This window comes from Electrona antarctica, assembly GCF_951216825.1.
Source record: "Electrona antarctica genome assembly, chromosome: 18".
Classification (NCBI taxonomy): Eukaryota; Metazoa; Chordata; class Actinopteri; order Myctophiformes; family Myctophidae; genus Electrona; species Electrona antarctica.
The window spans coordinates 922567-946239 of NC_136799.1; the positions used below are offsets into that span (position 1 = coordinate 922567).

Here is a 23673-nt window from a genome sequence, read left to right on the forward strand (position 1 = left end):
CTGCTATTTTTCAATAGCTAAAGCATAACATAATGCTAACACCAAAAGGGGTTCCCGCACAGAATGGGTTAACTCATTGACCGCCGACAGCGCCTTATAGCGCCTCCTTGGTCCAAACACCCTCTGCACCCTATTTTTTTAGTTAGGGTGTGACTAGCCTCGGAAACCCAGACGTTTTTTATTTCCAGGGAGGAAAGTCTGGGTCCACTTCAATTCGGCATAGAGTAGTGCAAACATCACTCACTCTCTGCTGATTTCTGATCGTCTGCAGTGCACTAGAGACTGACACGGGAGTGGATTTTCACTCCTGTCCCATCCCACTCCTGCAGAAAAAATCCTGTCCTGTCCCAATCCTGGGCCAGAGTAAAAAACAAAATCCCATCCTGTCCCACTCCTGTAGAATGACTCCTGATCCCATCCCGCTCCCACTCGAAATTACTCCCGCTCCCATCCCGCTCCTGTTTTTATTTTTATTTTTTCATTAGGAAAAGTTATTCTATATCTATCCATCTATCCATCTCTTCCTGCTTCTCAAGACAGATAGCCTACCAATAAAACAAATAAAAATAAAGTGGGCAATGGTGGATTTAACTTTGACTACCAAATACAGTATATCCTATATTCATATCAATATTAAAACAAAACCAAGAACAGTTCTGACTGTTGACAAGTGCTTTGTCAATTGTTGAGATATATAATAGCCAATAAAAACATAATGTAAATAATTTTTACACACAGTAATAAACGTAATACAGATCTTCTCTTATGGGGGTCCCTGGCATCTTTTCAAATGGGGGTCCACGGGCTAATAAATGTTGATTTAGGGGTCCTTGACATGAAAATGTTTGGGAACCACTGGTGTATGGGACTCGTTTGGGAGAAAGAAGGGAGACGATGTATTGTAGAACATTCGCTCAGCCTCAGACAGCTGTTCAGGGAGCCAAGCAAGTGCCAACAGTAACAGCGTTAGCATGTAGCTAACGTAGCATCACAATTGCAAGTTGCAACGTTGCCACTGCCAGGGGAAACAAATGCATCAGGATGATCAGGATGATCTGGCTATAAATAATCGATTATATCACATCACCGGCGCGATGCAGAATCATGCACGGCCGCACTGCGATGTCTTCATATTAAACTTTATGAAACGTCCACTGGATTGCATGAAGGAAGTTTTCATCCTCTCCCGGTTGGAGCGGAGCCTGGAAGCATTAGCACTGCTGGGGTATGTAGTTGGCTCACTGAAAGATGACTACAACAAAGATGGGCGCTTCTGTTCTTTTGGTTGGCAGCGCGACCAGTTGAAAATATAATTCACGGTCCTGCACGCTCCTGTTGACTTTCATTCCCGTCCCGTCCCGATCACGGGATTAATAAAAATATGAATCCCATCCCGCGGGAATCCTGCGGGAATCCCGTGACCCGCGGGAGTCCCGACAAAATGTCAGTCTCTAGTCTGCACTCTGCACCTTTGTTAAATTGACACACACACGCACACATATACACACACACACTCCTCTCTCTCTCTGTCGCTCTAATTAATTAGTCTCATGTCTAGCAGCTGCGCATAGTTTCTCCCGGCGGATCCTGCCGGGAGCTGCCTATGCCATAAAAAGCATAGGTGGGTTACTTCCAGGCTAGTTAGGGGGTGACTGACCCCTCGGGTCTACATGGGTTAGTTAGGGGGTGACTAACCCCTCAGGTTTAACTGACGATGAGGTGTTTCTGATTGTGATCTCTGTGATTCCGAAGGTGTTCTACTTGTCGAAGATGCACCTGCAGGGCAGGATGTCTGTGGCGGTCATCCTGGATCCATGCTGCGCTCTGCCGGTGAGTTGATTGATTGATTGATTGAATACAGAATACTTTAATATTAGCAGAAATGTAAACAGCATGTTAATTAATTAATAAATGCATGTTCTTACAGGTGGGGTTAACGACCAGGTGACGGTGTGGGTGTGTTCTTACAGGTGGGGTTAACTGGGTGTGTTCTTACAGGTGGGGTTAACTGGGTGTGTTCTTACAGGTGGGCGGCTCCCAGGGTGACGGTGTGGGTGTGTTCTTACAGGTGGGGTTAACTGGGTGTGTTCTTACAGGTGGGGTTAACTGGGTGTGTTCTTACAGGTGGGGTTAACTGGGTGTGTTCTTACAGGTGGGCGGCTCCCAGGGTGACGGTGTGGGTGTGTTCTTACAGGTGGGGTTAACTGGGTGTGTTCTTACAGGTGGGGTTACCTGGGTGTGTTCTTACAGGTGGGGTTAACTGGGTGTGTTCTTACAGGTGGGGTTAACTGGGTGTGTTCTTACAGGTGGGGTTAACTGGGTGTGTTCTTACAGGTGGGGTTAACTGGGTGTGTTCTTACAGGTGGGGTTAACTGGGTGTGTTCTTACAGGTGGGGTTAACTGGGTGTGTTCTTACAGGTGGGCGGCTCCCAGGCGACGGTGTCGGACGCGTCGTGCAGCGACAGCGTGGTCTCGTCCTTCCAGTCGCTCTACCACACCGCCAGCCCCGAGCTGCTGCTGGGCCTCCTCTACAACGCCACCACGGGACGCCTGTCCGTCGAGGTCGTCAAGGGAAGCCACTTCAAACACCTGCCCACCGACAAGCCCCCTCGTAAGTCTGCTAATAACAAGCACCTGGCCACCGACACTTGATGCCGTCGTAATGACTGATTTTACACTTGCTGAAAATAGCAGATCTACAAGCTCACAACGCGTCGCAGAGCTGCTATTTTCATACTGGATCTCTTGTCCACTAGTCCCTTCCTAACATTTTAGTCTAGTTTTTATCTTTAAATTGTCAGTATATTTAGTCTTAGTTTTAGTCATCGTAGCTGAGTTTTCATTTAGTTTCCATTTAGTTTTTGTCAGTGAAAAAAGGTAGTCAACGAACATTTTTCGTCATAGTTTTAGTCGACGAAAACAACACTGCTATTGATATTCTTTTGCTTCGGTAAAACATCCGAGTACTTTTTTTTCCCTCCACCACTGGTTTGGTCTCCTCTCCCTCGGGGGGGGCGTGTTCCAGACGCATTCTGTTAAATGAGGTCATTTGGCCCCGCCCACAGGCGTTGGTCTCCTCTCCCTCGGGGGGGGGCGTGTTCCAGACGCATTCTGTTAAATGAGGTCATTTGGCCCCGCCCACAGGCGGCTGCAGCTTTTTTATGGAAAGCCGATAATGGCCGTAAACTTTCTGTCAAACACCGCCTGCTGTATGATTACATCTACTGCGCTCTGATTGGCCACCGCCTGCTGTATGATTACATCTACTGCGCTCTGATTGGCTTGAAATGTGGCCAACGGCATGCGTTGATATAAACCACGTCGTATGTAATGATCAGCATGGGCATTAACCCATTCTGGGCGGGAAAAGTATTGGACTCGAGACTCGATGACTCGACTCGAGTCTGACTCGAGTCATTGATTTGACGACTTGCAACTCGACTTGGACTTAAGGGTAAAAACTTGAGACTCGACTTGACTTGGAAGACAATGACTCCAGACTCGACTCGACTTGAGACAAGCTGACTCGGACACCACCATCAAGTGTCACTGTTGTGCAGCCTAACACACAGAGGCCAGGGAGGAGAGCTTGTACAGTACAGTACAGTACAGTACAGTACAGTACAGTACAGTACAGTACAGTACAGTACAGTACAGTACAGTACAGTACAGTACAGTACAGTACTCGACAATCTTGTGACTCGACCCGACTTGACTTGACATAACCTTGTGACTCGACCCGACTTGACTCGACAACCTTGTGACTCGACCAGGCCTTTTCGTGGAGGGGTCAGGGGTCAGGACAACGAGGCCTTTTCGTGGAGGGGTCAGGGGTCAGGACCACGAGGCCTTTTCGTGGAGGGGTCAGGACCACAAGGCCTTTTCGTGGAGGGGTCAGGACCACGAGGCCTTTTCGTGGAGGGGTCAGGACCACGAGGCCTTTTCGTGGAGGGGTCAGGACCACGAGGCCTTTTCGTGGAGGGGTCAGGACCACGAGGCCTTTTCGTGGAGGGGTCAGGACCACGAGGCCTTTTCGTGGAGGGGTCAGGGGTCAGGACAACCAGGCCTTTTCGTGGAGGGGTCAGGGGTCAGGACAACCAGGCCTTTTCGTGGAGGGGTCAGAATGACATTTGGACTTAGACTGTTTTTCGTCTGTGGTACTCTTATATTCTTTCAGAGCAAACTTTTATTTTTATTTCGACGTCAGGCCTTAATGGGTTAATTAATAAATGCCGTGATATGACGATCATGTCTCCAGGCGGGGCCGTGATTATAGTCTGCTTTTCATGGAGCTGTCAATGTTTATATCTAAAAACGACCAGCTGGAGGACGGTGATTATAGTCTGCTTTTCATGGAGCTGTCAATGTTTATATCTAAAAACCACCAGCTGGAGGACGGTACACCCATGATGACAATTCATTGGAATAAGGGCCTTTCTCGGCCCCACCCCCTCTCCCATTTGTTTATATTGTGTTTGGGATCCAAGATGGCCGCAGCACCAGGAGGGGGTGGGGCGGAGGGGAGCGGGCGGGGTCGACATATGACCTTACTGGGCTGCGTTCAAGACACTTGCCTTGTGTCTGACACCTGACTTGTGTCTGAACACAGCTATCAAACAAAATGTTTGGTCAAACCATATGGGCTTCCATTGGAAATGCATTGGAGCGGCCATTAAACACAGACACAAGAGAAACACAAGACAGGTGTCTTGAATGTGTGAACGCAGCCCAGCAGTAAGGGCATATGTCGACCCCGCCCGCTCACCTCCGCCCCACCCACTCCTGGTGCTGCGGCCATCTTGGAAACTAAACACAATATAAATAATTGGAGAGGGGTGGGGCCAAGAAAGGCCCTTATTGGCGCTTCGCCCACCACTGGCGATTGTTGATCGTTCTTGACGTCAAACGTCAAGTGAACAAAAGAATCAACGATAATAACGCAATTTCAAATATGTTGTATTTGATGCATTCAAACATTGGCAGTTTGAACTCTACACAATGCTTTGTGTTTGCTGCGGACAACCTTTCTACGCAGGACACTGTGCCGTTCTGTATGGAAGCCCATTTCTACCAAAGTGTCAAACTGTTCTTTCAATATAGAATTTGTTTTACATTGTATTCTATACGGTGAAATGCTCTTCCACATTCTGCTTCAGTTCCCCTTTGTTGTAATCATTGAGCGAGCGAGTATGCACGCACGCACGCACGCACGCACGCACGCAAGCACTACACGCACACCACACTTGCACGCACGCACGCACGCACGCACGCACGCACGCACGCACGCAAGCACTACACGCACACCACACTTGCACGCACGCACGCACGCACGCACGCACGCACGCACGCACGCACGCACGCAAGCACTACACGCACACCACACTTGCACGCACGCACGCACGCACGCACGCACGCACGCAACGCACGCAAGCACCGTATGCAGACTATGCACGCACACACGCACTCATTCAAAAAGAGCATCTTGTCGATACACTTGACTTGACCTTCTGACCCCTGTTCTCTCCCTGCTCGTCAGTGTATTGACGCCTGATTGGTCCATTTACTTCTGCTCGTCAGTGTATTGATGCCTGATTGGTCCATTATCTCCTCTCCTCCTCCTCCTCCCTGCTTTCCTGCCTGTTGTTGTCAGACGGGCTGTTCTGTTGTCTGAAGCACCTGATTGGTGGACAGGTTTATATAATCAGAGGTGAGTTCTGATTGGTCGACAGGTTTATATAATCAGAGGTGAGTTCTGGCACAGAACACTGTCTGTCTGTCTGTCTGTCTGTCTGTCTGTCTGTCTGTCTGTCTGTCTGTCTGTCTGTCTTCTGTCTGTCTGATCTGATCTACAAGCTCACAACTTGAGCTTGTAGATCGGCTATTTTCACAGTTTTTGCCTCACATTTGATGGTTCACCAGTTTGAGTGGTGGAACCACTCCAAGGAACAGCTTTGTCCCTATGGGACTATGTTTAGAGTACCAATAGGGGGTGCTGTTGCACCACTCGCTTCAGACTGGTCTGATTTTTCTTTTTTTGGTTGGTTACTTTTTTTGTTTGTATAAAAACATATTCTTGTTGAGGATGACCGCTCATGGACACTGACTACATGGATGAAAGGTGTCTATATTGAGTAATTTGGTGCCTATATTGAGTGAAAGATGAACTATTCCTAAAGACACATTACATATTTAAGGTGTTTTTACATTTTAATTATAGTTATAGAGGGTAAGTATAAGGTATTAAGGCATTTAACCCATTAATTGGTCCCACACCTCCAACAGAATCCAACGTAGCAGGAAGGAGTGAGTGCACTTGGGAATTAGTTAGGGGTGTAACGATAATATTAACTGCATCGAAAAATCGAATTTCAAGAGTCGAAGTATATCGAAATGAAAACAGCAACATTGACTTTGTATCGTATCGTATCGCGATGCAAATAATCAGTATCAATTTTTTTTCTATGCAATTAATCGATTGTATCAATACTACATTTTTGTGCATGGTATTTAGCATTTTTTTCAAAAGAAAAATGAAAAAGAGGGGTTTACTTACTTAATTTCAAATAGTGTCAATGTATTTTAAATAGTTACTGTATCGATTTCAAATCATTGAATCGTATCGGATCGCCATAATGAACTAATATGGCCCACGTATATCGTATCGTCAACCATGTATCGAGATACGTCTCGTATCGCTGTTACAATGTGTCGTTACACCCCTAGGATTAGTCCACATTACGGATGCTTCTCTCACAACACGGTGTACCAGTTCCTAGGATTAGTCCACATTACGGATGCTACTCTCACAACACGGTGTACCAGTTAGTCCACATTACGGATGCTACTCTCACAACACGGTGTACCAGTTAGTCCACATTACGGATGCTACTCTCACAACACGGTGTACCAGTTAGTCCACATTACGGATGCTACTCTCACAACACGGTGTACCAGTTAGTCCACATTACGGATGCTACTCTCACAACACGGTGTACCAGTTAGTCCACATTACGGATGCTACTCTCACAACACGGTGTACCAGTTAGTCCACATTACGGATGCTACTCTCACAACACGGTGTACCAGTTAGTCCACATTACGGATGCTACTCTCACAACACGGTGTACCAGTTAGTCCACATTACGGATGCTACTCTCACAACACGGTGTACCAGTTCCATGTGTGGCTTCCGTTGTGTTGTGTTTTGTGTGCATGCTAGTGATGATGAAGCATGAGTGGTGATGTATTGGTGGATTCTGATTCTCTTCAGAACACTGTTCAATGTTCCATGTGTGCTCTGGCCCGTGCGTGCGTGCGTGCGTGCGTGCGTGCGTGCGTGCTGTAGGCTATGTATAACGCTGTCTCTTGGTGCCCAAGACAAATTTATCCTCGGAGACAATAAAGGCGAATTGAATTGAATTGAATTGAATTGAATTGAATTGAATTGAATTGAATTGAATTGAATTGAATTGAATTGAATTGTATGGGAAGTACAGAATTCATTCCATGTTGATCTGACCCCCCATGCATGCCAAAGCGCCAGTGCTCGCCCAGCAGTCTGCCGTCAACGAGGTGGATGCGTGCGACCTCAACATCAGGCGTCTTACTGGTTCTTAGTAGTAGTATTGTCGTATTATTAGTCGTAGAATTGTTGTATTATTAGTCGTATTATTGTTGTATTAGTATTATTATTGTATTATTGGTAGCAGTATTGTCGTAGTATTAGTCGTATTATTGTTGTATTAGTATTATTGTTGTATTATTGGTAGCAGTATTGTTGTATTAGTAGTAGTCGTATTGTAAATGCGGTTGTTCCTCAGACACCTACGTGAAGCTGACCTTGCTGAATGCCGTGGGTCAGGAGATGTCCAAGTGCAAGACGTCCACATGTCGGGGTCAGCCCAACCCCACCTACAAGGAGACCTTCGTCTTCCAGGTGGGTCAGAGTTCAAAGGTCAGCCCAACCCCACCTACAAGGAGACCTTCGTCTTCCAGGTGGGTCAGAGTTCAAAGGTCAGCCCAACCCCACCTACAAGGAGACCTTCGTCTTCCAGGTGAGTTCAAAGGTCAGCCCAACCCCACCTACAAGGAGACCTTCGTCTTCCAGGTGAGTTCAAAGGTCAGCCCAACCCCACCTACAAGGAGACCTTCGTCTTCCAGGTGGGTCAGAGTTCAAAGGTCAGCACAAACCCCACCTACAAGGAGACCTTTGTCTTCCAGGTGGGTTCAAAGGTCAGCCCAACCCCACCTACAAGGAGACCTTCGTCTTCCAGGTGGGTCAGAGTTCAAAGGTCAGCACAAACCCCACCTACAAGGAGACCTTTGTCTTCCAGGTGGGTTCAAAGGTCAGCCCAACCCCACCTACAAGGAGACCTTCGTCTTCCAGGTGGGTCAGAGTTCAAAGGTCAGCCCAACCCCACCTACAAGGAGACCTTCGTCTTCCAGGTGGGTCAGAGTTCAAAGGTCAGCCCAACCCCACCTACAAGGAGACCTTTGTCTTCCAGGTGGGTTCAAAGGTCAGCCCAACCCCACCTACAAGGAGACCTTCGTCTTCCAGGTGGGTCAGAGTTCAAAGGTCAGCCCAACCCCACCTACAAGGAGACCTTCGTCTTCCAGGTGGGTCAGAGTTCAAAGGTCAGCACAAACCCCACCTACAAGGAGACCTTCGTCTTCCAGGTGGGTTCAAAGGTCAGCCCAACCCCACCTACAAGGAGACCTTCGTCTTCCAGGTGGGTCAGAGTTCAAAGGTCAGCCCAACCCCACCTACAAGGAGACCTTCGTCTTCCAGGTGAGTTCAAAGGTCAGCCCAACCCCACCTACAAGGAGACCTTCGTCTTCCAGGTGGGTCAGAGTTCAAAGGTCAGCACAAACCCCACCTACAAGGAGACCTTCGTCTTCCAGGTGGGTCAGAGTTCAAAGGTCAACCCAACCGGACCTACAGTACAAGGAGACATTTATTACATCATCGCCTAATACAGTTATTTGAGACGCTCACAATTATTTTTGCAGAAAAAAAATGCGTAAATAGTTGATCTACAAGCTTACAACATGTCACTTCGTGTCCGCTATTTTGTACAGATTTTGACAAAAAAAAATGAGTGGACAATAATCTTACCAGAAACACAAAGCGCTGAATGACCATAACAGGTCTGTAACTGAGGGTACAAATGAACACTCTCAGTTAACACAATCAGATTCCTTCAAAATAAGAGCTCTGGGGTGCCGGGAAAACATGGCGGCTTTTATTCTGACCCCCCAATCCGGAAAAAAACTGGATTATTAGTGTGGTTGCCCTAACAGGGCAACCAGACTATTGTATTTGTAACACTTTATTATTTTACTGGAGTAGTCTTTTTTTTGATGTGCTACTCCTCCCACAGTTTTGACTGTACGCACTTATATGTCAAATTGACCGGCTTCATCGGGAAGGATGTGCTTGTATTTTTTTAAGAGAAATGTTGTATAGTTTAATTGATATTAATTTATTAGTGAATCAAATTTCCCCATTGACATGAATGGGAAAATGCGATTTTTCGCATTTTCTCACATTCAAGTATTTTTTCCTCAGAGACTGTAAGCACTATAGTTACAAAACTTGGAGGGTAGGTTCATAATAATTACTAAAATTAATCACCGTATAATGTTATCGGTCGGCCTCATGGTGGCGCTATAACAGCCCACTTTACGTTTTGGCTTATAACTCTTGAACCGTAGGTTGTAAAATCAAAATATCCTTTCCCCTGACTTCCTTGGATTATGACGAATCTCCCCATATAGGCCACGCCCATTTGTGTCATGATAGATTTTCCGCCATTTTGAATTTTCTCCAAAACACACTTTTGGCTCCTCCTACAGATTTTGTCCAAATCTCACAAAAATCGGCACACATGATCTCCGGACCCATTCGATTACAACACCAACTGCAGAATTTTGGTAGTGCGTGTCGTTCGGCCGTAATCGTCGTCCGAAGATAGTAGGAGGGGCCTATTTTACAAAAAATGCCATAAATCACGAACAGAATGTCCGATCCATCCCAAATTGTAATCACATGTCGCGGGTGGTTCAATCAACCAAGTTTCAAAAGCAATTCCATTTTCATCCATAGGGGGCACCGCAAATGCCAAAAATGTCACCGTATGGTGCAAAAACATGATTTTTGGGGGATAAATCCCCTCCGAATTACTTACACATGATCGCAGGGGTGACGTGACATTGTAATTGGCTGGCAATATCAGTGGGAGGGGCATATGTAAGCCACTGCGGCAACCACACTTTTCAATTTTTTTAAATTGCGACCTTTCTAGTTTAGCGATATAATGGAAACGAGAGCAAGGTAAGCTAGCAAAATATTTCTCAAAGTGTTCATATTTTGAACGAGAGGCGGATAAGAAGTCAGAAATGAAGCGCTTAGTAAATCCATCTGATCAAAACCACGGCCCTGGATTAGGAGAGACGAGGCATTCTTTCTGCCGCGCTAAACGGGACCGCGCATGAACGAAGAGCGAAGTGTACGGTGGCCTTAGAGTCCCACTCAAAAATAAAAAGAGGAAAAAATTCAGAATATTATTCTCTCGCCTGATATCATTGAAGATGCGCTAGGACGTGTACACACCCTAGGACGTGTACACACCCTAGGACGTGTACACACCCTAGGACGTGTACACACGTCATTGGATTCCCTAGGACGTGTGGACACATTATTTCATGTCAAGGACCCTCGAATATATCTGTAATTGGCCACCGACCCCATCTGAAAATATGTTGTTCCAGGGACCCTCCCAGAAGCGAAGAGTTGAGTTAAAAATGTTCGCTCTGAAAGAATATAGATTTGTGCCACATTTTCAGGATTTTTAAAAAAATAGCAGACTTAAAAAAGTTCATAGCGCGGCTATGAGCTTGTAGATCTGCTATTTTTCAACAGCTAAAGCATAACATAATGCTTTCAACACCAAAATGGGTTAAAACATTATGCATTGCAAATAAAACATTAGATGCACGTCCCACTGGGAGGAGACCCCGGGGCAGACCAAGGCGCAGATGGAGGGATTACATCGACTCGCTGGCCTTGGAACGCCTTGGGATCCCCCAAGAGGAAGTCACTAATGTTGCTCTGGAGAGAGAAGTCTGGAGCTCTCTGGTGGAGCTGTTGCCCCCGCGACCCGACTACGGATAAGCGGTTGAAGAGGGATGGTTGGTCATTGCAAATAAAACATTTGAGAAACACTAGTACTAGTTGGACTCCTAATATGCCATACATAGTGTCATAGTAAATCAGAAAACCTGGACACATTCAGTAAGTGGGTCTTATGATCCAAATAAGAACATTATAATGGAGTGTAAAACAAAATCAAAACATTTGCCACGGACATTTGATCACGTTTTTTTTCTCCACAGGACACATTTTGTCCACGTATGTATGTACGTACGTACGTACGTACGTACGTACGTACGTACGTACGGACACGTTAATGACCCCCCCTGTCCCTCCTATACCCTACCCCTCCCTATAGGTGGCGCTGTTCCAGCTGTCGGACGTGACGCTCATGCTGTCGGTGTTCAACAAGCGCAGCCTGCAGCGCAAGGAGCTGCTGGGCTGGATCTCCCTGGGCCTCAACAGCTCCGGAGACCACGAGCTGGCCCACTGGACGCACATGAAGGAGTGCAAGGGCCAGCAGGTGTGTCGCTGGCACGGCCTGCTGGAGTCCTAGGAGAGACCACACAGAGACGGTACCGATGAGAGGCCTGCTGGAGTCCTAGGAGACCACACAGAGACGGTACCGACGAGTCCTAGGAGACACACAGAGACGGTACCGACGAGTCCTAGGAGACACACAGAGACGGTACCGACGAGTCCTAGGAGACACACAGAGACGGTACAGATGAGAGGCCTGCTGGAGTCCTAGGAGAAACACACAGACGGTACCGATGAGAGGCCTGCTGGAGTCCTAGGAGAAACACACAGAGACGGTACCGACGAGAGGCCTGCTGGAGTCCTAGGAGAAACACACAGACGGTACCGATGAGAGGCCTGCTGGAGTCCTAGGAGACACACAGAGACGGTACCGACGAGTCCTAGGAGACACACAGAGACGGTACCGATGAGAGGCCTGCTGGAGTCCTAGGAGACACACAGAGAGACGGTACAGACGAGAGGCCTGCTGGAGTCCTAGCAGACACACGGAGACGGTACAGACGAGAGGCCTGCTGGAGTCCTAGGAGACACACAGAGAGACGGTACCGATGAGAGGCCTGCTGGAGTCCTAGGAGACACAGAGACTGATTCAGACTCTGCAGAGCGTCCCAAAAGCACCCGAGTCGGGGTCCGATACCCCCCCCCACTGCTCTCCTCCAGGAGAACATACGGGCACAGGGCTCTCTCTCTCCAGCTGAACCTGGGGATCCTTGGGTAACAGCTCTCCCTAGAGTCGAACCTGCAGGGCATTTCCAAGTGAAAAGCGTTGAAGAAGCGTGGCGTGGTTCGTTGTACAACTCGGAAAGTGCAGTATTAATTAGCAGAGATAAAGGGAAACGTTGCCGATCTTACGCTGATCCCTCGGCTTTTTTACAAATGTTACCGTTGCTAAACGGCGACATCGGGCGCTTCACAACCTCAACATTTTGCGGAGAAATACACAGGAGGCATAGGGCTCCATTTTCGTCACCGCTAAACCCATTATCCCTAAACTTCTTTGCCTTTTTTTTACTATTTTGCTAAACATTTTTGAATAGTTAAAATGGCCAGTCTACAAGCTCACAACGTGTCAATGTAGATTGGCTAGTTGAACTATTCAAAAATGTTTTTCAAAATAGTAAAAAGGCAAATAAGTTTAGGGATAAGGTGTTTAGCGGTGACGAAAATGGAGCCCATCATAGGGTATGTTTTGCCACGCTATAATATTCATTGATCTCCTTACTTCTGAACAGTGGGATTTAGGTTTGAAATCGGCAACGTTTCCATTTAAGTAAAGGCTAATTAATGTCTTGCTCATGTCATCAGTAGACATGAGCTATTTTCACGTGAAAAGATGGCTTGCTGACGCTCGACAATTCAGCAGTTTGACAACGTACGTTCAGTAACACATTATGGGAAACCTCGCGGATTTTCCGACGATTATCCGTATGATGTCATCCTTTCACGATGTCAAAATTGGCAACGTGTACCTTTAAGTGAAACGGGCGATGGGACAAGGCTGTCCACGCTGGTGAAACGGGCGATGGGACACGGCTGTCCACGCTGGTGAAACGGGCGATGGGACACGGCTGTCCACGCTGGTGAAACGGGCGATGGGACACGGCTGTCCACGCTGGTGAAACGGGCGATGGGACACGGCTGTCCACGCTGGTGAAACGGGCGATGGGACACGGCTGTCCACGCTGGTGAAACGGGCGATGGGACACGGCTGTCCACGCTGGTGAAACGGGCGATGGGACACGGCTGTCCACGCTGGTGAAACGGGCGATGGGACACGGCTGTCCACGCTGGTGAAACGGGCGATGGGGCAAGGCTGTCCACGCTGGTGAAACGGGCGATGGAACACGGCTGTCCACGCTGGTGAAACGGGCGATGGAACACGGCTGTCCACGCTGGTGAAACGGGCGATGGGACACGGCTGTCCACGCTGGTGAAACGGGCGATGGGACACGGCTGTCCACGCTGGTGCACAAACTAGTCTTGCGAGCCGAGACCTCCCACGACTTTAATACACGCGGTGAAAACCATCCGCGACTCGTCTTTGCAGTCGCATATACATTTTGTCATATACTGTAAATCAAATTATTATTGAAGTAAATTTAAAATATATATTTTAAAACATATTTTTCGTGGACGGAAATGACGAACGGATGACCGACCTACGTTCTCGGCTTTGGGGAGGTGTTAATTCCAGACTCTTTTATATAGTAGGGTTCAGAGACTGTGGGATAGTTGTCTGGCTACGAGAGAGACTAACGCACAAACATTACAACAGTGAATGTAAGTCAGTGGTGGAATAAGTACTCAATTGTTTTACTTAAGTAAAAGTACCAATATTGCGATTTAGAAGTACTTCGTTACAAGTAAAAGTACGGAATTGAAAATGTACTTGAGTAAAAGTAGAAAAGTATCGATATCAAAATGTACTTAAAGAACTAAAAGTAAAAGTACTCATATTGCAGAATGTCCCATTTCATAAGTTCAAAATGTGTACAAAATCTATTGAAAAATAGCTGAAGCTCACAATGCGACGCATTGTGAGCTTGTAGATCAGCTATTTTCAAATGGCCGAAATGTATAGGGTTGAAGTGGTTAATGTATGTTTTCTAATCAGAATTAAAATCGCCAAAGTTTTCAAATAATTGTAGTGGAGTAAAAGTACACATTTTGGCCCCGAGATGTAGTGGTAGTAGAAGTAAAAGTACTGGAAATTGGAAATACTACAAATACTTTAAGTACAGTACTTAAGTAAAATTACTTAGTTACTTTCCACCACTGGTCAGTGGTTGTAAACTAGAGCACAAGTGGCCACCATTACACAGGCACACAGAGGGACATGTATTTACACACAGAGCATTGCTCAGACTATCAGACGCAGTACACTACCTCATATCTGAGGTAAATATGACGTCCTTTAAGCCGTCAACACTGCCAGGGTGAATTACTTCACCCTCTCTTCTTGTTTTTCTATCGCTAAGTGGAACTTATCTGAAGACAAAGTACAGCAGTCACACTTAGTGGCGACACAGTTAAGCCCCTTGCACTGTTGTGTGTAGTTGACGCTGGGGTGATGTAATCTCAACTTCTATGTCGTTGTGTCTGTCATTTCTAATTTTTAAATGTGCCATATATATATATATATATATATATATATATATATATATATATATATATATATTCAATATGGACCTTGATGATGTTTGATAAAATAAGTTATACTGCTTTGGAATGTCAAACTAGAACAGAGGTGGGCAACTTTGACGATGGAGAGGGCCACTATATTTCCACACTCACTCCAGAGGGGCCACATTGCATATTACTGTCGTAGCAAAAATAGCCGATCTACAAGCTCAAAACGCGTCGCAATGCGACGCGTTTTGAGCTTGTTTTTTTTTAATTGGAATCCTGAAAAGTAACCTTTTTTATTGAATTTCAAATGCATTTAATTATAGTTATGTCAACTTTATGAACTGTTAACATAACTACATTGGATTGAATACTATGAAGTAATTAAAGCGGGATTGGAATTGCAACAGCTGACATCAATACTATATCAGTATTCTGATATTAACATGCGGGCCGTGTTTAGTGAAGGTGGGGGCCACGTGTGGCCCCCGGGCCGCCAGTTGCCCACCCCTGCACTAGAATGAAGATGTTCCAGGCTAGAAGGCTTTCTTACCTTTATTTGTAGTTGTTACGTCCCCAAAGAGGTCCAGGTGTTATTTGTAGTTCTTACGTCCCCAAAGAGGTCCAGGTGTTATTTGTAGTTCTTACGTCCCCAAAGAGGTCCAGGTGTTATTTGTAGTTCTTACGTCCCCAAAGAGGTCCAGGTGTTATTTGTAGTTCTTACGTCCCCAAAGAGGTCCAGGTGTTATTTGTAGTTCTTACGTCCCCAAAGAGGTCCAGGTGTTTGTAATGCACATTTTGTGTGCATTATTGGCTATTTCCCCTAATATAAGCCCTCAATGGGGGTTGGGTTTTTGTGCTAATTCGCTTATTTCCATCGAAATAAGTAGTAAAGTGTGCCGCTTGGGATACTATTTACATTATGAAGAGAGGATATATACAAAATAAATGATTTGAGCGATGGAAATAAGCGAATTAGCACAACACCCCATAGCCCCATTCAATTCAATCCAATTCAATGCAATTCATTGAGGGCTTATAGGGGAAATAGCCAATAATGCACTTTTGCCCAAAATAACACCTGGACCTCTTTGGTGGGGACAGAACAACTACAAATAAAGGTAAGAAAGCCTTCTAGTATGGAATTCTCCTTTAAGGAGATCACGTAGAGATGTTTAGGCCCTTTTCGCTCCGCGTCGTCGGTGCTACTACAGCTGTGGCCAAACACACTTCCTTGAAGTATACGTTATTTACACTTTCTGGTTTGGTTACTTATTAAAGTCCAGATGAAACCGCATTTTGAGAGTATGTGGTCTTTTTCTCATCATGACATACAGTACGTGCATCCTGCAGACTTTGGAAGGCCCCTCTACTAAACGTTTTATGGTCGTTTTTTGTTGTTTCTGTCCTGAAATAGAGTCAAGATGTGCTTGAATCCTGGTCTCTAAACAAACTGCCTCCCCCTGGCCAGCCGGGGCATCTGATGGAGGGGAAAGGAACTGGTTGGAATAACATGTTCCTTCCACGCGCTACGTCCAACCAGGGAAACTCCCCCCTGTCACTGTAAAGGAGCAACTTGGACACTCGGGCAGGAAGGAAGCATGAGTTCAAGTCCGTTGCTCTCCCCATGTCCCCCATATATGGGGACTAGTTTGGCGGAGGGTGTGTAGAGAGCCCAGGATCACATTAGATAATTGGCACAGGGGTGAAAAAATGGGTTACAAAATCGAGGGATAAAAAATTTAAAGATGTGCTTGAATCTTATTAATAACCACTTTAATGAATTCTGTGTTCAGTTGTCTCTGTATGTTGTTTACTTCAAAAGTTATGGAATTTGCTGTTATCTCCATCGTATGGTTCGTTTGGGGGGGTAGGTGTAAGAAAGGGTTAAAATTAACCCCCATGGGACATTAGAAGAAATCGTAACTGGACACCATAAAGGTGGTCGCACACTGGACGCATCTTTAACTAGACACCATAAAGGTGGTTGCACACTGGACGCGTCTTTAACTAGACACCATAAAGGTGGTTGCACACTGGACGCGTCTTTAACTAGACACCATAAAGGTGGTCGCGTCTTTAACTAGACACCATAAAGGTGGACGCGTCTTTAACTAGACACCATAAAGGTGGTTGCACACTGGACGCGTCTTTAACTAGACACCATAAAGGTGGTCGCGTCTTTAACTAGACACCATAAAGGTGGACGCATCTTTAACTAGACACCATAAAGGTGGTTGCACACTGGACGCGTCTTTAACTAGACACCATAAAGGTGGACGCGTCTTCAACTAGACACCATAAAGGTGGACGCGTCTTCAACTAGACACCATAAAGGTGGTTGCACACTGGACACGTCTTTTTGGAAAACCGACGGAAAAAAGGGCTAAAAATCCGAAAAATGCGTCCAGTGTGCAGGGACCTTAAGGGTCCCAAAAATACATGTTACGAAAACATGTTTTGTTTTTTGCGGCTTCCGCCTTTATTTTATATTTTGGTAACCCTTCATTTTACGGTACGGTAATTACCAGGTAACTACCAGGTAATTACCTGGTAATAATAGGTAAGTACCTGGTATTACCTGGTAACAACCAGGTAGTAGTTATAAGTATTTACCCATTAATTACCTGGTAATTACATGGTAACTTCCAGATACATTACTCAGTAATTACCCAGTAATTACCAAGTATTACCCAGTATGTATAACTATTTACTGTATAATCTCCTGGTAATTATATGGAACTTACCATGGTAAATGACACACTGGTTGCCAGGTAATTACCAAGTATGTTCCTGACAATTACCAGGTATTTATACGTTTTTAGTATGTAATTACCAGCTAACTACCCGGTATTTATAAGTATTTACTCTGCAACCAGGCACGATACCCTGGTTGCAGGTACTATAGGTATGTAGGTACTATAGGTATACCAAGTATTTTCAACAACTACCAGGTATTTACTCTGCTACCAGGCAAGTTACCCAGTAGGTACTAGGTCATTACCAAGTATTTTCCTGACAACTACCAGGTAATAACATGGTAACTGTATTCACTGTGTTTACATGGGTACTACCCATGAAACACGTGGGTAGTAGCCTACCAGGAAATTACCAGTTGTTACTAGGTCATTTCCTGACAACTACCATGTAATTACCTGATAGGTAACCAGTAAGGACGGAGGAACTGTACTGTAAAAGGAAGCGTGCTCTATTTCCATGATATTACCATGTACCTACCTGGCAATTGTAGATTATAATCCTCCCCATTACCCATCAGGGTGTATTTTGAACTTTGAATTTTGAACTGGCAATAACTGTTAATTACCAGGTATTTACTGTGTAAATTAACAGGTAAAACCTTGCAAGTTACCGTGTAAGAAAGGTGGAACTGTACTGTGAAAGGAAGCGTGGTTTGTTACAGTGAAAGTACAGGGTAATATTATGGAAACAAACCACGCTTCCTTTCACAGTACAGTTCCACCTTTCTTACACGGTAACTTGCAAGGTTTTACCTGTTAATTTACACAGTAAATACTTGGTAATTAACAGTTATTGCCAGTTCAAAATTCAAAGTTCAAAGTTAAAAATACACCCTGATGGGTAATGGGGAGGATTATAATCTATAAAAAATACGTTTACATGGGTACTACCCATGGCAATAACTGTTAATTACCAGGTATTTACTGTGTAAATTAACAGGTAAAACCTTGCAAGTTGCCACTAACGTCATGTTGTGACGTCACCGATTTCACCGCAAAACACTGCCACTGCCATCTCAGAGACACACCGTGTCTCTGAGATGGACAATGTTGCCCCCAGTGACAACTACAAGAGGAGAGCGCCCCCCTGAGGTGCCTTGTAGTCGCCGCGGTCACACAGCTGTGCACATTGGAGTTATCGTCTACATCTGGGGTGGAGCAGATATAGATGGCGAGCTATGCAACAACACTCTTTATACATTTGACGTCGACACCCACGGATGGCTCAATGCTGAGGTTTCCGGGAGCGTTCCAGTGGCGAGGTGGAGCCACTCAGCCTGTGCCTTGAGGAAGGACATGTATGTCTATGGAGGTAAAGGAGATGGCGAGGGGACTGAATTCACTGAATCTACAAGCTGGACACCGCCACGATGGTCTGGACTTCAATTAAAGGGGCATTCCACTCATTTTCAACATTTTACTATGTCATTAATATACCTTAGAGCTGTTGTGTGGAAATAATAAAAAGGTTCCCCCATTCTGTGTTTCCTAGAACTAGAGGTCTGAAAAAAATCATTAACATGGTGAAACACATCTTGATGACACCATGTTTCACCATGTTAATGCTTTTTTCATAATTACAGTTCTAGGAAACACAGAATGGGGGGACTTTTTTTTATTATTTCCACACAACAGCTCTAAGGTATAAGGTATAAGGTTAATGACATAGTAAAATGTTGAAAATGGGTGGTTTTCCCCTTTAACACCAGAGGCACCCCGCCTCTTAATTCACAACATCACTCTGCCACCATCATGGGGACAAAGATGTTTGTATAGTGGAGATGGGTACCTCTGCAACAACCTCGACGTCTGCAACAACATCAGTGTGTTTGACACAGAGACCAACCGCTGGCTCAGCATTCCTTCTGCCGAGCTTCTTCCAGAAGGACGACGGGGTCACGCAGGGGTCACGCAGGGGTCACGTAGGGGTCACGCAGCCTTTGCCTACAATGGAAAGCTGTACATATTTGGTGGAAAGAACTGGATGCAGAATGACGCCCTAAAAGATGTGTTGAAACTCAGCCCAGAGACCTTTTCCTGGACGGAGGTTAAGCCCGAGGTGAATGACCCGTTCAGGGTGATTGGCGGCTGCTGTTGCATGGTGGGAGATCGTGTCATCATCTTTGGAGGATGGAAAGGAAATACCATCCAAGGAAACGACAAACTCAAGGATGACCTGTACATCTTGGACATCAGTCCTAGTCTCAAGACGCTGTGCAAGATGGCGGTTATTCAGTACGGTCTGGAGCGGTCTGAACTCCCACACAACATCAGGTGGGAACTGGCAGCCATGATGACTATAGAAGAACCTTCCACGACAGAAGCGAAAGCGTAAACAGGGCAGTATAGGCCGTGCCGCGACCCAAGAAAAAGTGCCTAGAAAATGAATTTTGTTCCGTCCGCGTTATTGGCAGCTCTAATTCAATGCATTTTATTTTTGCATATTAGACATTACCCTTCTGGACTTTGGGTTAAAGGTTCTTCGCATTTAATATCCTGCAGTATTTTGTCACAAGCCAGAAATGTATTAAAGTGTATAACCGATTTAGCTATAGGCACCCGAGCCAGTGACCTTCGGGGTCGCCATGGCGGCCAAATCCAATATGGTTGCCACATAAAACGGTTTTGACTAACATTTGAACCAGATGAGCTACAAATGCAGTAAGTAAGTAAGTCACAACCACGTTGGAATGCTTATCATTACAATTGAGTGTGTCTGGAACTCTAATTTGCATATTTACAAGATGGCGGATATGTGAAAACGAGTACAACTAACCTTTTGCCCCTTTTTTTTGTTTTTCTTATTTCTAATTATTTGTTCGGCCCAAAAGATTTATTGTCACAAGCCGAGTTGGCTTTTTTTCTTTTTTTTTTGCATTTATATAGCGCCTTTATCCAAGGCGCTTTACATAGATTGTGCATTACATTCACCCATTCACACACACATTCATACACCGATTGCGGCGGAAGCCATGCAAGGTACCAACCAGCACACCGGGAGCAATTTGGGGTTCAGTGTCTTGCCCAAGGACACTTCGACATGTAGACAGGAGGAGCCGGGATTCGAACCGCCGACCCATGGATCATTGGACGACCTGCTCTACCTCCTGAGCCACAGTCGCCCGTCCGGCTTTGTCCGATGCTTAAGATGTCTCCCTTTTGACTGATACCTGTCCATTTAAACTCTAGACGGGCCTGCCCCAAATGTTATTAGTGCAGCCGCGCCTGGCAGCCGGCGAAAACTACAGTTCTCAACAGGCCCATGCCAAAGCGCCAGCACTCGCCCAGCAGTCTGCTGTCACCCAGGCGGATATGTTGATCTGACCCCCCTATTCCAAAGCGCCAGCGCTCGCCCAGCAGTCTGCTGTCACCCAGGCGGATATGTTGATCTGACCCCCCTATTCCAAAGCGCCAGCGCTCGCCCAGCAGTCTGCTGTCACCCAGGCGGATATGCTGATCTGACCCCCCCTATTCCAAAGCGCCAGCGCTCGCCCAGCAGTCTGCTGTCACCCAGGCGGATATGCTGATCTGACCCCCCCTATTCCAAAGCGCTAACGCTCACCCAGCAGTCTGCTGTCACCCAGGCGGATATGCTGATCTGACCCCCCCTATTCCAAAGCGCTAACGCTCACCCAGCAGTCTGCTGTCACCCAGGCGGATATGCTGATCTGACCCCCCCTATTCCAAAGCGCCAGCGCTCACCCAGCAGTCTGCTGTCACCCAGGCGGATATGCTGATCTGACCCCCCCTATTCCAAAGCGCTAACGCTCACCCAGCAGTCTGCTGTCACCCAGGCGGATATGCTGATCTGACCCCCCCTATTCCAAAGCGCTAACGCTCACCCAGCAGTCAGAGGTCGCTTCTCGCCCTCATGGGTGTCTTACTGGTAATCAGTGGTGGAAAGTAACTAATTACAATTACTTAAGTACTGTGCACTCAAGTATAAAGTTGTGAGGTATTTGTACATTACTTGAGCTATTACCAATATCCAATACTTTTACTTCTACTCCAAATGTTGTACTTTTACTCCACTACAGTTATTTGAAAACGTTACTTTGTAGATGATTATTATTATTATTACAAAAACATACATTAACCACTTCAACCCCATACACACTTCGGCCATTTGGAAATAGCAGATCTACAAGCTCATATAATGCATCGTGGTGCGACACATTGTGAGCTTGTAGATCTACTGATATTTACAAATGAAGGACTAATGCAAACATTTATAAATATTACACCAGAAAAAGATTGCACGTTGGAACTTAAGCTGCGTTGACCCCTTTTGTTGTAAATATTATATCACATAAAATAAAGGTATGAGGCATATACATAAATACTAAAAAAGAGGAAAAGAAAAACAATATAGCAAAGAAGCACAGCATGTTTCAAAGACTTCAAATAATTATTCTATTATTCATAAATCATTCTAATTTCATGGCATTAAGATAGCCTCGAAACCCAGACGTTTTTATGATTTCTGATCGTCTGCACCTTTGTTAAATTGACACACACACACACACACACACACACACACACACACACACACACACTTCTCTCTGTCGCTCTAATTAATTAGTCTCATGTCGCGCAGCTGCGTCTAGATTCTCCCGGCGGATCCTGCCGGGAGCTGCCTATATAATAGGGCCCGGGCCTATGCCATAGAAAGCATATATAATAGGTGGACCCCAGGCTATTAAAGTTCTGACACGACGACGCGTGTGGTTAGTCCAATCACATGCAGCTGGGCTGACGAGTGTCTTTTAGACCGCTCGAGCTTTTCTTTTTTCAGGCTCTGACCCTAAAAACAGCAGAGCTCCAAGCCCACAGAGCGTTGTGTTCGCTGTGCGCCGTGTGCTTGTAGCTTAGACCTGTCCTTCGTTCCTGAAGAAGAACACTATACTTAATGTTTGTTTGATGCAGCGAGATAAGACGAATAAAGAAACACGAGAAGAAGTTAATTGTAAACATTAATATAAAAACGCATGGCCGTGGTGTGGGAGAAGAGGACGAAAAAGAAAACGAAGAGACAAAACAGACCGTGTGAGCAGAGGAGGAGAGAAGGTGAGTTTTATTAAAAACATAACTTTTAATTTGTTTTCTCCGTGAACATATAAAAGCACTTGAATGAATGGAGACCTGCAATTAAGAGCCAAGTTGTAACTGCGCAACAAACGCGCCTCACCACGAGTAAAGATGGTGACGGAGTTTTTTTTAATCCCTTTTCTGTCCGTGTGTTACGTCGAGTTTAACGAGTTATGATGAGTTTATGTGTCCATAAAGTTGGCGTTATGAAATGAAAGAAGTATTTCTGCCTATATTGGGCTATTATGTGAGGTATTGAAGCTTCGTCTGAGCAGCTGAACTTGGGTGAAGTTTAGTATCGGCCTGTTTGGAGACATTAGGCCTGTTTGGAGACATTAGGCCTGTTTGTGTTTGGAGACATTAGGCCTGTTTGTGTTTGGAGACATTAGGCCTGTTTGGAGACATTAGGCCTGTTTGTGTTTGGAGACATATAGGCCTGTTTGTGTTTGGAGACATTAGGCCTGTTTGGAGACATTAGGCCTGTTTGTGTTTGGAGACATTAGGCCTGTTTGGAGACATTAGGCCTGTTTGGAGACATTAGGCCTGTTTGTGTTTGGAGACATTAGGCCTGTTTGGAGACATTAGGCCTGTTTGTGTTTGGAGACATTAGGCCTGTTTGGAGACATTAGGCCTGTTTGTGTTTGGAGACATTAGGCCTGTTTGGAGACATTAGGCCTGTTTGTGTTTGGAGACATTAGGCCTTCAGTCAGAGAAGAAAGAACGCCACAAAAGGTGAGAAGAAATGGATTTATTGCTGTATTTTCCATGTTTTCGGGGCAGATTAGCAGTGGTTCCCCAACTTGTTCATGTCAAGGACACCCACAATGATAATATAAATGGCTTTAGAAGTGTTTCAACTGTCAGCCAGATGAGATATATCGGGAAAAAAAGTTTTATATATTATTGAGGGCGCGTTCAATAGAGCACTGTGCGATGCAATTAATAGGCGAGTGCGCTCCGGTGCGCTGTTTCAGAACGCCTCTTAAATATGCTCTTGTTTTTAATATC

At 45.6% G+C, this 23673-nt stretch overlaps 1 protein-coding gene across 1 annotated transcript in view; it reads left to right on the forward strand.

Annotated features, from left to right (window-relative positions):
- The window catches only part of syt14a (synaptotagmin XIVa), a gene marked incomplete at both ends in the record, with an annotated part of 64987 nt that extends 53279 nt beyond the window's left edge, over positions 1-11708 (forward strand). Inside the window, 8 exons of the mRNA XM_079528662.1 lie at positions 1753-1830; positions 1928-1944; positions 2027-2054; positions 2153-2194; positions 2419-2611; positions 5651-5707; positions 7821-7936; positions 11511-11708. Coding sequence (XP_079384788.1) covers positions 1753-1830; positions 1928-1944; positions 2027-2054; positions 2153-2194; positions 2419-2611; positions 5651-5707; positions 7821-7936; positions 11511-11708 — 729 coding nt within the window. The remainder of the gene's footprint in view (positions 1-1752; positions 1831-1927; positions 1945-2026; positions 2055-2152; positions 2195-2418; positions 2612-5650; positions 5708-7820; positions 7937-11510) is intronic.
- Positions 11709-23673: the final 11965 nt, after the last annotated feature.